General features: G+C 42.7%; 1 protein-coding gene across 4 annotated transcripts in view; it reads left to right on the top strand.

Annotated features, from left to right (window-relative positions):
- The window catches only part of LOC143981725 (uncharacterized), a 54228-nt gene that overhangs the window by 24733 nt on the left and 15190 nt on the right, over window positions 1-14305 (top strand). For 3 of the 4 annotated variants that reach the window (XM_077479773.1, XM_077479771.1, XM_077479769.1), the window contains exon 2: window positions 1550-1575. The exons of the other annotated variant lie outside the window; for it this stretch is intronic. In XM_077479773.1, the coding sequence (XP_077335899.1) occupies window positions 1550-1575 (26 nt within the window). The remainder of the gene's footprint in view (window positions 1-1549; window positions 1576-14305) is intronic. 4 annotated transcript variants of the gene reach the window in all.

Below are 14305 nucleotides of genomic sequence, written 5' to 3' on the forward strand. Positions count from 1 at the left end.
ATGAGTCTGGAGATGGGTTTGACACCTCCTTTTGCAGGCCAAACCTTAAATGGTGGGTTTGGTGATGCCTTGGATGTTGTCCCTCGGCACCTTCCTATGGCGCTTAGTGACTGGGCCCAGGATCAGTTTGACATCAATTGGGGAGATTCCCCTTTATTTCCTGTACACACAGCAGGAAGCGAAAGGAAATTTCTCCAAAGTATAATAAATCCTCTCTTGGATAGTGGGCAATGGAACAAGTGTCCTCCATGAAGAAGGTCTCCTCTTCTCCAGTTCTGGTGACAATTTTGGATTCCTCTCACTTCCCCAAAATGGTTTCCACCAGGACAAATCTCCCTAACAAGAACACAGAGGGACACTATCCACAATTAATTAACCCCTACCCACCCTATAGCCGGATGACGGCTAGAGCATGGGCTTACTTTGTCGGGAGGGCGTCTATTGACATCCTCCTGTGACTGCACTGCCTGCGCACACCCTGTGGTGCGCTCCGTGATCGCCATGTCCTTCAGACTCAGCTGATCACAGATCGTGGTAAAGGGCCAATCACAGCGGTCCTTTACCGCGTGATCAGCTGTGTCCAAAGACAGCAAATCATAGATGTGACAGTGTGAGGAGAGAAGAAATGAGCCGATAACCAGCTTATGTTAAAGGGACATCAGCACTGATAATCAGGGCACTGTTGGTGCTGCCACTCAGTGCCCACCAGTGCTGCCAATCATTGCCCACCAAGGCTGTCAATCAATGCCCAGCAGTGCTGTCAATCAATGCCCAGCAGTGCTGCCTCATCAGTGTCACGTATCAGTGCCCATCACTGCCACCTATTAGTTCCACCTATCAGTGCCTCATTAGTGCCCACCAGTGCCACCTCATCAGTGCCACCTATCAGTGCCCAGTGTCGCCTATCAGTGCCACCTCATCAGTGCAGGCTCATCAGTGCAGGCTCATTAGTGCCCATCAGTACCACCTCATCAGTGCCGCCTATCAGTGACACCTCATCAGTGCCACCTCATCAGCGCTCATCAGTGAATGAGAAAATTACCCGTTTGCAGAATTTTATAACAAACTATGTAAAATGTTGTTGTTTTTTCAAAATGTTCAGTCTTTTTTTGTTTGTTTAGCAAAAGATAAAAAACCCAGTGGTGATAAAATACTGCCAAAAGAAAGCTCTATTTGTGTGAATAGGTACAGTGTTGCATGACCGCGCAATTGTCATTAAAAATGTGACAGCGCTGAAAGCTAAAAATTGGCCTGGGCAGGAAGGGGGTAAAAGTGCCCGGTAGGCAAATGATTAAAAAGGTTGGACTTTAAAAAGGCACTTTAAGGACTGATTAGCGCCAACAACAGGGTTTTTAAATTAAAATGAATATGGCCAACTTGGCCGGGGGCGATCACTTGATCAGCGCCCTCCCTGTGTGCTACTCCGCTTGTTTTGCTCTGTTCAGGGCAAATATACATCTGTATGTTTGTATTATTAATATTTTATGCTGTGCTAGCAATTTATTATTTCTTTTACCATAACTGAGACTGTATTCTTGTTTTATTGTAGGAAAGCCTCGTTTCCTGTCAATGAAGGTAAATTATTATTTCCATTTATTAGCTTTTGGTATTATATTGCTTCCACAGAGAGTTTGTTATACCTTCATAAATTAATCCTTTCCCGCCTGCCCTGGCATACCTTTAAAAAGTTCTGAATGCTGGAGGGTGGGGAAGATTGGCTGATCACATGGCCACTGTGATTGGCTGTCATAGGGGATCACATGATCAGGATGTGGTCCTACCAGCTACCAATCATAAGCGGGGACCAATAGATGTCTTTCAGAGCTTGATCTGGAAATTAGAAATTCCATCTTCACGAGTTGCCAAAGAGGAAATTCTCAAATTCCCTCATTGAGTTGATTTAGTGAAATTTTTTATTATTCAGAAGGTATTTTATATATTTTGTTTCATATATTTTATTTGGCGTTGTTTTTTTTGTTTTGTTTTTTCATTTGTGGTTTTCTTTTGTTTGTACATTTGATTATTTGTGTTTCTAGTTTGATTGATTCGATTGATTTGACTAGTTTGATTAGTTGTGTTTTCACCATTTTTTTTACCTTTTCGCTTTTTTCCTGGAGCTCCACTTTAACAAGGGAAAGCCAGAAAACCAGTGCTTTAATCATTTCACCCCTGGAAGATTTACCCCCCCTTAATGACCAGGCCCTTTTTTACGATACGGCACTGCATTATTTTAACTGACATTTGCGCGGACGTGCGACGCTTTACCCAAATAAAATTAATGTTCTTTATTCCCACAAATAGAGCTTTCTTTTGGTGATAATTGATCAGCTCTGCATTTTTTGCGCTATAATCATAAAAATACAGACGATAAAAAAATATATATAGTGTGTGTATATATATATATATATATATATATATATATATATATGTGTGTGTATATGGATTTTTTTTAATCCTCTGTCTTTTACTTTCTGTTAAAAAACATATCCAATAAAAAAAAAAAAAGGAAAAAATCTAATTTAATGATCAATTTAGGCCAATATGTATTCTGCTACATATTTTTGATAAAAAAAAATACCAATAAGCGCATATTGATTGGTTTGCGCAAAAGTTATAGTGTCTACAAACTAGTCTACTTACTAGTAATGGCAGCAATCAGCGACTGCGATATTGCGCAGACAAATCAGACACCTAACTGACACTTTTGACACTTTTTGGGAACCAGTGACACTAATACAATGATTAGGGCTAAAAAATATGCACTGTCCCTGTACTAATGACTCTGGCTGGGAAGGGGTTAACATTATGGGTCATCAATGGGTTAACATGTGCTTAAAATGTGTTTTCTAACTGTGGCAGGGGGAGGTGCTTTTACTAGGGGAAGGCATGGATTCGCGTTTCTGCTTTACAGGAACACAGGATCCACGCCTTCTGTATTGACACAATGACAATCTGCCTTGTTTACATAGGCAGACTGCCGTTCTGCTTGTGTACTGAATGATCAGAGGGTGCCGGTGGATATTGGGTCCCACTGTGAGGCGCCAGCATTGCTCGCTTGCGCCCAAAACACGAAAGTGCAGAATCAATATACAATATTGATATTGAATCAATGTACAATATCTCACAAAAGTGAGTACACCCCTCATATTTTTGTAAATATTTTCTTCTATCTTTTCATGTGACAACACTGAAGAAATGACACTTTGTAGTGAGTGTACAGCTTGTATAACAGTGTAAATTTGCTGTCCCCTCACAATAACTCAACACACAGCCATTAATGTCTAAACAACAAAAGTGAGTACACTACAATGAAAATGTCCAAATTGGGCCCAATTAGCCATTTTCCCTCCCCGATATCATGTGGCTCGTTAGTGTTATAAGGTCTCAGGTGTGAATGGGGAGCAGGTGTGTTAAATTTGGTGTTATCACTCTCACTCTCTCATACTGGTCACTGGAAGTTCAACATGGCACTTCATGGCAAAGAACTCTATGAGGATGTGAAAAAAAGAATTGTTGCTCTACATAAAGATGGCCTAGGCTATATATGCCAAGACCCTGAAACTGAGCTGCAGCATGGGGGCCAAGACCATACAGCCGCTTAACAGGACAGGTTCCACTCAGAACAGGCCTCACCATGGTCAACCAAAGAGTGCACGTGCTCAGCGTCATATCCATAGGTTGTCTTTGGGAAATAGACGTATGAGTGCTGCCAGCATTACTGCAGGGGTTGAAGGGGTGGGGGGGGGGGGTGGGTTAGCCTGTCAGTGCTCAGACCATACGCCGCATACTGCATCAAATTGGTCTGCATGGCTGTCGTCCCAGAACTAAGCTTCACCTAAAGATGATGCACAAGAAAGCCCCGCAAACAGTTTGCTGAAGACAAGCAGACTAAGGACAGGGATTACTGGACCCATGTCCTGTGGGCTGATGAGACCAAGATAAACTTATTTGGTTCAGATGGTGTTAAGCTTGTGTGGTGGCAACCAGGTGAGGAGGACAAAGACAAGTGTGTCATGGTCTGGGGCTGCATGAGTTCTTCCGGCACTGGGGAGCTACAGTTCATTGAGGGAACCATGAATGCCAACATGTACTGTGACATACTGAAGCAGAGCATGATCCCCTCCCTTCAGAGACTGGACCGCAGGGCAGTATTCCAACATAACAACCCCAAACACACCTCCAAATGACCACTGCCTTGCTAAAGAAGCTGAGGATAAAGGTGATGGACTGGCCAAGCATGTCTCCAGACCTAAACCCTATTGAGCATCTGTGGAGCATCCTCAAATGGAAGGTGGAGGAGCGCAAGGTCTCTAACATTCACCAGCTCCGTGATGTCATCATGGAGGAGGGGAAGAGGACCCCAGTGATAACCTGTGAAGCTCTGGTGACCTCCATGCCCAAGAGGGTTAGGGCAGTGCTGGAAAATAATGGTGGCCACACAAAATATTGACACTTTGGGCCCAATTTGGACATTTTCACTTTTGTTGCCAGCGGTTTAGACATTAATGGCTGTGTGTTGAGTTATTTTGAGGGGACAGCAAATTTACACTGTTATACAAGCTGTACACTCACTACTTTACATTGTAGCAAAGTGTCATTTCTTCATGGTGTTGTCACATGAAAAGATATCATATAAAATATTTACAAAAATGTGAGGGGTGTACTTACTTTTTTAAGATACTGTACATATACAGTATCTCACAGTTACTCACCACCTCTTTGACTTTAATCTACCAGTGCCGCTACAGTCCAACCCTTTGAGGGATTTCTCCATTTCTTTATGTAAACACAGAACCGGCACTTCCTTTTCCTTTGTTTTTCTTTCTTTTTTTCAGAAGGACTTCCTCATTAAATTGCCATAATGTCATAATGACATTTGTAATAACAGTTCTCCAAAATTCACCTTTCACAAGATTGAAAAAACACATCATCATTCTGATTCAAGTGGAACTTTATTCCCTTTAAATAAAATAACCTGTATATATAGCTCTGCACTCTGATATGAAATCATCTTACATTCATTAGTTACCGCTTGTCTACCGGGGCAACTTTTAAATGTTTTTCATGCATGTTAAAATCTGCATTTTTTTTTAGTTTTCCAAAAATAAATGTAAACCCTACAAAAAGTACCGTATTTTTCCGTCTATAAGACGCCCCCATGTATAAGACGCCCCCACTTTTGCAACCCAGAATTAAGAAATCCATATTTTAAACAGGTAAAACAGAACACAGTTTTATTTAGTAATTAACTTTTACATACCAGTATATTATGCATCATATCACTTTATTCAACCTCTGTTGCATCAATGTTCTCTTCTTCATCACTAGTTCCAGACAGAATTCTTCTTTTGCATCATTGCTGTCTTCTGAGTCAGTCAACTGTCTCTCTGCAGCTCTATTCCCATGCTCTTTTGCATAGCTAACTACACTGAGTTTAAATTTTGCAGAATAAGACAGTCTCTTACTTTTATTATTCTGTGACATCTTGGGCTCAAAACGCTCTGCTCTCTGCATCTGCGCAGTCTCCACGTCGAACGGGATCGTATCTGCGCACTCTCCACCTCCTCCTCTACCTCCAGCTGACGTCACTAACATATGGCTCGTGATTGGAGGAAGCCGTTCACAAGCTATGACCATCTAGGCACCCGCACGGCTCTCTCCCAGGCTGACTGACCGTGTATAAGACGCTGCTCGAATTTCAGGCTAACAATTTAAGGATAAAGTAGCGTCTTATACACGGAAAAATACGGTATATATTTACTGGAAGCAGAGACCCTAGAGCAGTGATGGTGAACCTTGGCACCCCAGATGTTTTGGAACTACATTTCCCATGATCCTCATGCACTCTGCAGTGTAGAGGAGCATCATGGGAAATGTAGTTCCAAAACATCTGGGGTGCCAAGGTTCACCATCACTGCCCTAGAGAATAAAATGGTGGTAGTTGCATTTTTTTGTATGTCTAGTATTACTAGCGCTAGTAAAAAATAAATTAAAAATATACAGTATATATACCAAAGTTTGCAGACGCTATAACTTTCAGTCTATCCAATCAATATGCATTCAGTGGCATTTTTGTTTTGTTTTTTTATCAGAGACATGTAGCAGAATATATTTTGGTCAAAATGTATCCAGAAATGTGACTTTTTTTTTTTAATTTTATTAAATTTTGGCCAAAATGTATTCTGCTACATGTCTTCGATTTTAAAAAAAAAATCCCAATAAGTGTATATTGATTGGTTTGCATGAAAGTTATAGAGTCTACAAACTATGGTGTATATACAGTAATAGATTTATTATATATATATATATATATATATATATATATATATATATATATATATATATATATTTTTTTTTTTATATATATAAATATACTAGACATGTGCACTGCCAAAAAATGTGTTTGTTTTTGTTTTATTTGTTTTTAGGGTCATTCGATCGCAATTTGAAAATTCATAAATTCGAAAATCCGAAAAGAAGAAAGAAAATCCAAAAATTCGAAAGAATAACTAACTAATTTCCTTTCAAATTTGGTCGTTAATGAACGTAACAAATACAAATTTATCCATGGTTACGAATTATCCGAAATAACAAATACCGCATCTAAACAAATAGAATGGAACAAATGAATAATAAGAAATAATAATAAAAAAACATTTTTATTATTATTGTTATTATTATTAATAATTTGTTACATTCCATTTGTGTAGATGTGGCATTTGTTATTTTGGATCAATCGGAACTTCGGAGAAATTCTTATTTGTTACGTTCACTAACAGCCAAATTTGACTGGAAATTCCAATACCTATAATTTAATAGTTTGTAAAAGTTAAGCCATTATTAGTTAGTTATTATTTCTGATTTTCAGGTTTTAGAATTTACGAATTTACAAATTTACAAATATTTGGAAAAATTTGTTAAACTGTTTTTTGTTAATTTGGATATTTCTGAATTAACGAATTTGTCCACATTTGTTAAAAAATGTATTTGTAACGAAACAAAATTGCACATGTCTAATGGCGTTGATCAGAGACTTATAATGAGACTGCAACAGTGCGGCGGACAATCCGATATTAACTGACGCTGGGGCGGGGGATTGGCTAACTGCCACCGACATCACCAGTGACACTAATACAGTTATCAGTACTAATAATATACACGGTCACTATACTAATGAACAGTGGCGGCTGTCCATTAGGGGCACAAGGGCATGCCCCCCCCCCATATTCATGCATCTGGCCCCCTAATCTACATACAGGCCGCCAGACTTATGGATTCCAATGGGGTCTTCTCTTTTTTTTTTGAGCACGTGATTAGAGCCTGTGGCTCTAATAGGCTTCAAAAAAGGGTGGGCTCAGGACACAGTGCCCAGTTGTGTGACAATAGCGAATTAATATTCACTATTGTCACACTGATCCTCCTCCTGGTCAATCAGGAAGTGGTTCTGGAGACCCGTCACCGATTGACTGAGAGGACCTGCGATCCTATTGGCCATCTAGGAGGAGGAGGGAGGAGACGCACAAGAAGCCACTGCCTGTCACCTGAAAATAAACGATGCCCACTTGGTGGGGCCGACCTACTAATGACCCCCCTGGTGCGGGTGACCAGACTGGGTGGGGTGTCTGTAGGTGGATTGTTTGCCGCTGCCCCCTCCCCCCCCAAAAAAAACACCAGCCGCAACTGCTAATGACACTGGGGCTGGGAAGGGGTAACATCTGGGTCGATCAAAGGGTTAAATATGGGCCTAACCAGTGTTAATGTGTTTAATGTGTGCTTACTTTTACTAAAGATCCCTTTGTTTCTTATCTCTGCTTTGTAGGGATCAGAAACAGAAAGATTGTTCCCTCTGCACAGCGCCAGTGATTTGCAACACAGGGTTCTGGGCTGTGATTGGACACAGCCGATCAGCAGGTCCTGCCCATGAATCATTGGCCGGGACTTAGGCTGGATTCACACCTATGCATTTTTAGTGCTTTTTGCATTTTGCAGATTTGCACTACAGAACGAGTTCCATAGGAAACCATGTTAAATGGGCTGTAGTCCAAATCTGCAAAATGCAAAAAGCACTAAAAATGCACAGGTGTGAATCCAGCCTTACTGACAGACCCGGCTGTGTACAATCACAGCGAGTGTTGGCGAGGGGGGACGTTCGTGTATATAGGTACTGCACTTTGCCCGTCCACAGTATATTGCAGGCAGACGGTCACCTGTGCATTGCCCCTCAGATAAAGAAGGATTCATCTGCCCTTAGTGCAAATGGCCACTTTGAAAAGGATGGGGAGGAAACATAAAATAAAGTGTGCAAGGGATAAAAAGCCTGCAATAATCTGTCTATACAGTGGTGTGAAAAAGTGTTTGCCCCCTTCCTCATTTCCTGTTCCTTTGCATGTTTGTCACACTTAAGTGTTTCGGAACATCAAACCAATTTAAACAATAGTCAAGGACAACACAAGTAAACACAAAATGCAATTTTTAAATGAAGGTGTTTATTATTAAAGGTGAAAAAAAATCCAAACCATCATGGCCCTGTGTGAAAAAGTGATTGCCCCCTAAACCTAATAACTGGTTGGGCCACCCTTAGCAGCAACAACTGCAACCAAGCGTTTGCGATAACGTGCAATGAGGCTTTTACAGCGTCCTGGAGGAATTTTGGCCCACTCATCTTTGCAGAATTGTCCTAATTCAGTTACATTAGAGGGTTTTCGAGCATGAACGGCCTTTTTAAGGTCATACCACAACATCTCAATAGGATTCAGGTCAGGACTTTGGCTAGGCCACTCCAAAGTCTTCATTTTGTTTTTCTTCAGCCATTCGGTGGTGGACTTGCTGGTGTGTTTAGGATCATTGTCCTGCTGCAGAACCCAAGTTCGTTTCAGCTTGAGTACACGAACAGATGGTCGGACATTCTCCTTCAGGATCTCTTGGTAGACAGCAGAATTCATAGTTCCTTTTATCATGGCAAGTCTTCCAGGTCCTGAAGCAGCAAAACAGCCCCAGACCATCACACTACCACCACCATATTTTACTGTTGGTATAATGTTCTTTTTATGAAATGCAGTGTTCCTTCTATGCCAGATATACTTGGACACACACCTACTAAAGAGTTCCACTTTTGTCTCATCGGTCCACAGAATGTTGTCCCAAAAGTCTTGGGGATCATCAAGATGTGTTGTGGAGAAACTGAGACGAGCTTTGATGTTCTTTTTGCTCAGCAGTGGTTTTCTCCTTGGAACTCTGCCATGCAGGCCATTTTTGCCCAGTCTTTTCCTGATGGTGGAGGCATGAACGCTGACCTTAACTGAGGCAAGTGAGGCCTGCAGTTCCTTGGACGTTGTTGTGGGGTCTTTTGTGACCTCTTGGATGAGTCGTCGCTGCGCTCTTGGGGTAATTTTGGGCGGCCGGCCACTCCTGGGAAGGTTCACCATTGTTCCATGTCTTCGCCATTTGTGGATAATGGCTCTCACTGTGGTTCGCTGGATTCCCAAAGCTTTGGAAATGGCTTTATAACCCTTTCCAGACTGATAGATCTCAATTACTTTCTTTCTCAATTGTTCCTGAATTTCTTTGGGTCTCGGCATGATGTGTAGCTTTTAAGGATCTTCTGGTGGACCTTACTGTGTCAAGCAGCTCCTATTTAAGTGATGCCTTGATTGTGAACAGGTGTGGCAATAATCAGGCCTGGGTGTGGCTAGAGAAATTGAACTCAGGTGTGGACAACCACAGTTATAGTATGTTTTAACAAGGGGGGCAATCACTTTTTCACACAGGGCCATGATGGTTTGGATTTTTTTTCACCTTTAATAATAAACACCTTCATTTACAAATTGCATTTTGTGTTTACTTGTGTTGTCCTTGACTATTGTTTAAATTGGTTTGATGTTCCGAAACACTTAAGTGTGACAAACATGCAAAGGAACAGGAAATGAGGAAGGGGGCAAACACTTTTTCACACCACTGTACATATCTGTTTTGATATTGCCTTCACTTATTGTGATTTTGTAAGATAAGAATAAAGTTCCCCTTTAAAGCGGCCGCAGTTCATTCCCGCCTCCTCCTAGACCCGGCCGCTCCTATGATGGACCATTCATAGGTGCTACCGGGTCCAGGAGGAATTACCAGTCTGATCACCCGCACCAGGTGGGTCATTAGTAGGTCGGCCCCACCAAGTGGGCAGCGTTTATTTCCGGGTGACGGGCAGTGTCTTCTTGTGCGTCTCCTCCCTCCTCCTCCTAGGCGGCCAATAGGATCGCCGGTCCTCTCAATCGGTGACGGGTCTCAGGACCTGCTTCCTGATTGAGCAGGAGGAGAATCAGTGTGACAATAGCGAATATTCATTCGCTATTGTCACACAACTGGGCGGGACTTTTTTGTATGTCATTCGGAAGCGCTGTATAAGTGGGAGATCGTTCCCTGTTGCCTGTGGAAATGGCTCGGGGGGAGGGGAAGCATTTATGAATATCGAGACCCGGGGCATTTTGTGGTCACACTTGGAGCTGCAGCCTCCCGTCAGCCCCCCCCTCCCGACGCCACTGACCAGTAAAGTGACTGGCCTCAGGTGATACACAGAGATGAAACAAATCCTCCTATACAAGTTGTATCTATCTATCTGCAGTCTTCTCTTCTCTACAGCTGTTCAAATCTACAATTTATAAAGCTTAAATGAGCTCTCAGAAAACATGGGGCGGATAGCTGAAATTACAGTCTGCAGAGCTCAGTGAGGAGAGCTCTGACAGCTGATTGGAGGGAAGGGAACCCCACTCCCCCCCTCCACACAGCACACAGAAACAGCTGTCAATCACAGGCTGTGTGCTGGAGGTCGCTCCCCTGTCACCATTTTTTTTCCTCTTGGTGTCAGGAAAACTTGTCAGAAGTGACTCATGCAGATAGCAGAGGAAGGAGGCCACAGGGAGTAATGACACAAAAGGCCTGCTGCAGGGGCGTCGGGAGAGGGTGGCTAGGGGGGCTGAAGCCCCGAATGAGACCCCCTAAAGCCCAGTGTCAGCTCCGCAGGGTTTTCTTGTTAGCCCCGAGCACTGCGGCGAGCGCCGGGACCAATCTGATCCCGAGCGCCGCTGAGTGTGGCCGAGTGCCAGAGCAGGTCCCGCCTTCTGGAAACCTGCAGGTCTATGATGGACGTCCCACTGGTCCAATGCCGGGACCGCGGGACGTGTGACGTCCATCATAGGCGCTGTTGGATCCAGAAGGCGGGAATTACAAATTGGCTGCCGGGCCACATCCTCGCTTGGCGCTCGGGCGAGCCGTTCTCCTCTCCTCCTCGGACTGGCTGCTGTCTGTGACAGGTCAGTGTGTGTTAAGGTCAGTGTAGGTAGGTCAGTGTGTGTTTAATGTCAGTGTAGGTAGGTCAGTGTAGGTAGGTCAGTGTGTGTTAACCACTTCAGCCCCGGACCAATAAACACCTTAAGGACCAGAGGTCTTTTTCCAATTTCGCACTGCGCTGCTTTAACTGGTAATTGCGCGGTCATGCAATATTGCACCCAAACGAAATTTGCGTCCTTTTCTTCCCACAAATAGAGCTTTCTTTTGATGGTATTTGATTGCCTCTGCGATTTTTTTTTTTTGCAATATAAATGGAAAAAGAGCGAAAATTTTGAAAAAAAAAGATATTTTCTTCTTTTTGTTATAAGAAAAATCGAATAAACTAAATTTTAGTCATACATTGAGGGCAAAAATTTATTCAGCCACATGTCTTTAGTAAAAAAAATGTCAATAAGCGTATATTTTTTGGTTTGCGCAAAAGTTATAGCGTCTACAAACTAGAGTACATTTTCTGGAATTTACACAGCTTTTAATTTATGACTGCCGATCTCATTTCTTGAGGTGCTAAAATGGCAGGGCAGTACAAATCCCCCCCAAATGACCCCATTTTGGAAAGTAGACACCCCAAGGAAATTGCTGATGGGTATGTTGAGCCCATTGAATATTTATTTTTTTTGTCCTAAGGGATTGAATAATGACAAAAAAAAAAAAAAAAATTTTTTTTACAAAAAGTTGTCACTAAATGATATATTGCTCACACATGCCATAGTTATATGTGGAATTGCACCCCAAAATATATTCCGCTACTTCTCCCGAGTATGGGGATACCACATGTGTGGGACTTTTTGGGAGTCTAGTCGCGCACTGCACCCCGAAAACCAATCACCACCTTCAGGATTTCTAAGGGTGCAAATTTTTGATTTAACTCCTCACTACCTATCACAGTTTCGAAGGCCATAAAATGCCAAAATAGCACAAAACCCCCCAAAATTACCCCATTTTGGAAAGTAGACACCCCAAGCTATTTACTGAGAGGCATGTTAAGTCCATGGAATATTTTATATTTTGCCACAAGTTGCGGGAATATTACAAACTTTTTTTTTTTGCACAAAGTTGTCACTAAATGATATATTGCTCACACATGCTATGGGCATATGTGAAATGACACCCCAAAATACATTCTGCTGCTTCTCCTGAGTACGGGGATACCACATGTGTGGGACTTTTTGGGAGTCTAGTCGCGCACGGCACCCCGAAAACCAATCACCCCCTTCAGGATTTCTAAGGGTGCAAATTTTTGATTTAACTCCTCACTACCTATCACAGTTTCGAAGGCCATAAAATGCCAGAATAGCACAAAACCCCCCCAAATGACCCCATTTTGGAAAGTAGACACCCCAAGCTATTTACTGAGAGGCATGTTGAGTCCATGGAATATTTTATATTTTGCCAAAAGTTGCGGGAAGATTACAAACTTTTTTTTTTTTTGCACAAAGTTGTCACTAAATGATATATTGCTCACACATGCTAAGGGCAGAAGTCAAATTACACCCCAAAATAAATTCTGCTGCTTCTCCCGAGTACGGGGATACCACATGTGGGGGACTTTTTGGGAGCCTAGCCACGTACGGGACCCCGAAAACCAAGCACTGCCTTCCGGATTTAAATATAAAATGCTACCAAAAAACCTGTTAGCGATGGCAGGGATCAGGCCTGACTCTGCGATCGCTGCAGTTATGTGTTTAGTGTTTTGTAAGTGACAGTGATCGATCGATACTGCACTTGGGTGGGCTGGGCAGAGGGGCAAAACGCAGGTGCTAGCAGGTATCTGGGCTGATCCCGCTAACAATGCGTTTTTTTGGAACCCTAAACTGCTGGGGACGCTAGTATAGATCTGATCAGATCAGATATTGATCTGTTCAGATTCTATAGCACTACGGGAGGTGTATGCTTTGCGTGTGGGTGTTAGCGGTACTGGCACTAACCTAGCGCTGCCTGGGGCGACGCAGACCCTGACCCTAAAACCTAATTGATATCACCCGCCGGGTGATCAGGGGGTTAAACCTTTATTGGGTAATAAATGGTGGGTGCCCTGATGCTATAAAAAACAAACTAACCAGAGTCACCCGTAACACTTATACGGTGATCAGTGGTGAAAGGGTTAACTAGGGGCAATCAGGGGGTTCAAATTTTTATTAGGTAGTATATGGGGGTCCCTGGCGCTATATAAAAACCTGACGGGGAACCTAAATAACTAACTGGCTAACCAGCGTCACCAGTGACACTTATACTGTGATTGCTGGTGAAAGGGGGTGAAAGGGTTAACTAGCAGCAATCAGGGGGTTAAAACCATTATTGGGTAGTATATCGGGGTACCTAGCGCTATAAAAACCTGGCGGTGAACCTAAAAAAATAACTAGCTACCTAGCGACACTAGCGACACTGATGCAGCGATCAGAAAAATGATCGCTTAGTGACACTGGCAAAAGGGGGTGAAAGGGTTAACTAGCGGCAATCAGGGGGTTAAAACCATTATTGGGTAGTATATCGGGGTACCTAGCGCTATAAAAACCTGGCGGTGAACCTAAAAAAATAACTAGCTACCTAGCGACACATGCAGCGATCAGAAAAATGATCGCTTAGTGACACTGGCAAAAGGGGGTGAAAGGGTTAACTAGCGGCAATCAGGGGGTTAAAACCATTATTGGGTAGTATATCGGGGTACCTAGCGCTATAAAAACCTGGCGGTGAACCTAAAAAAATAACTAGCTACCTAGCGACACTAGCGACACTGATGCAGCGATCAGAAAAATGATCGCTTAGTGACACTGGCAAAAGGGGGTGAAAGGGTTAACTAGCGGCAATCAGGGGGTTAAAACCATTATTGGGTAGTATATCGGGGTACCTAGTGCTATAAAAACCTGGCGGTGAACCTAAAAAAATAACTAGCTACCTAGCGACACATGCAGCGATCAGAAAAATGATCGCTTAGTGACACTGGCAAAAGGGGGTGAAAGGGTTAACTAGC

Source organism: Lithobates pipiens, unplaced genomic scaffold, assembly GCF_037356315.1.
Source record: "Lithobates pipiens isolate NorthernLeopardFrog02 unplaced genomic scaffold, aLitPip1_a1.2 Scaffold_16, whole genome shotgun sequence".
NCBI classification, from domain to species: Eukaryota; Metazoa; Chordata; class Amphibia; order Anura; family Ranidae; genus Lithobates; species Lithobates pipiens.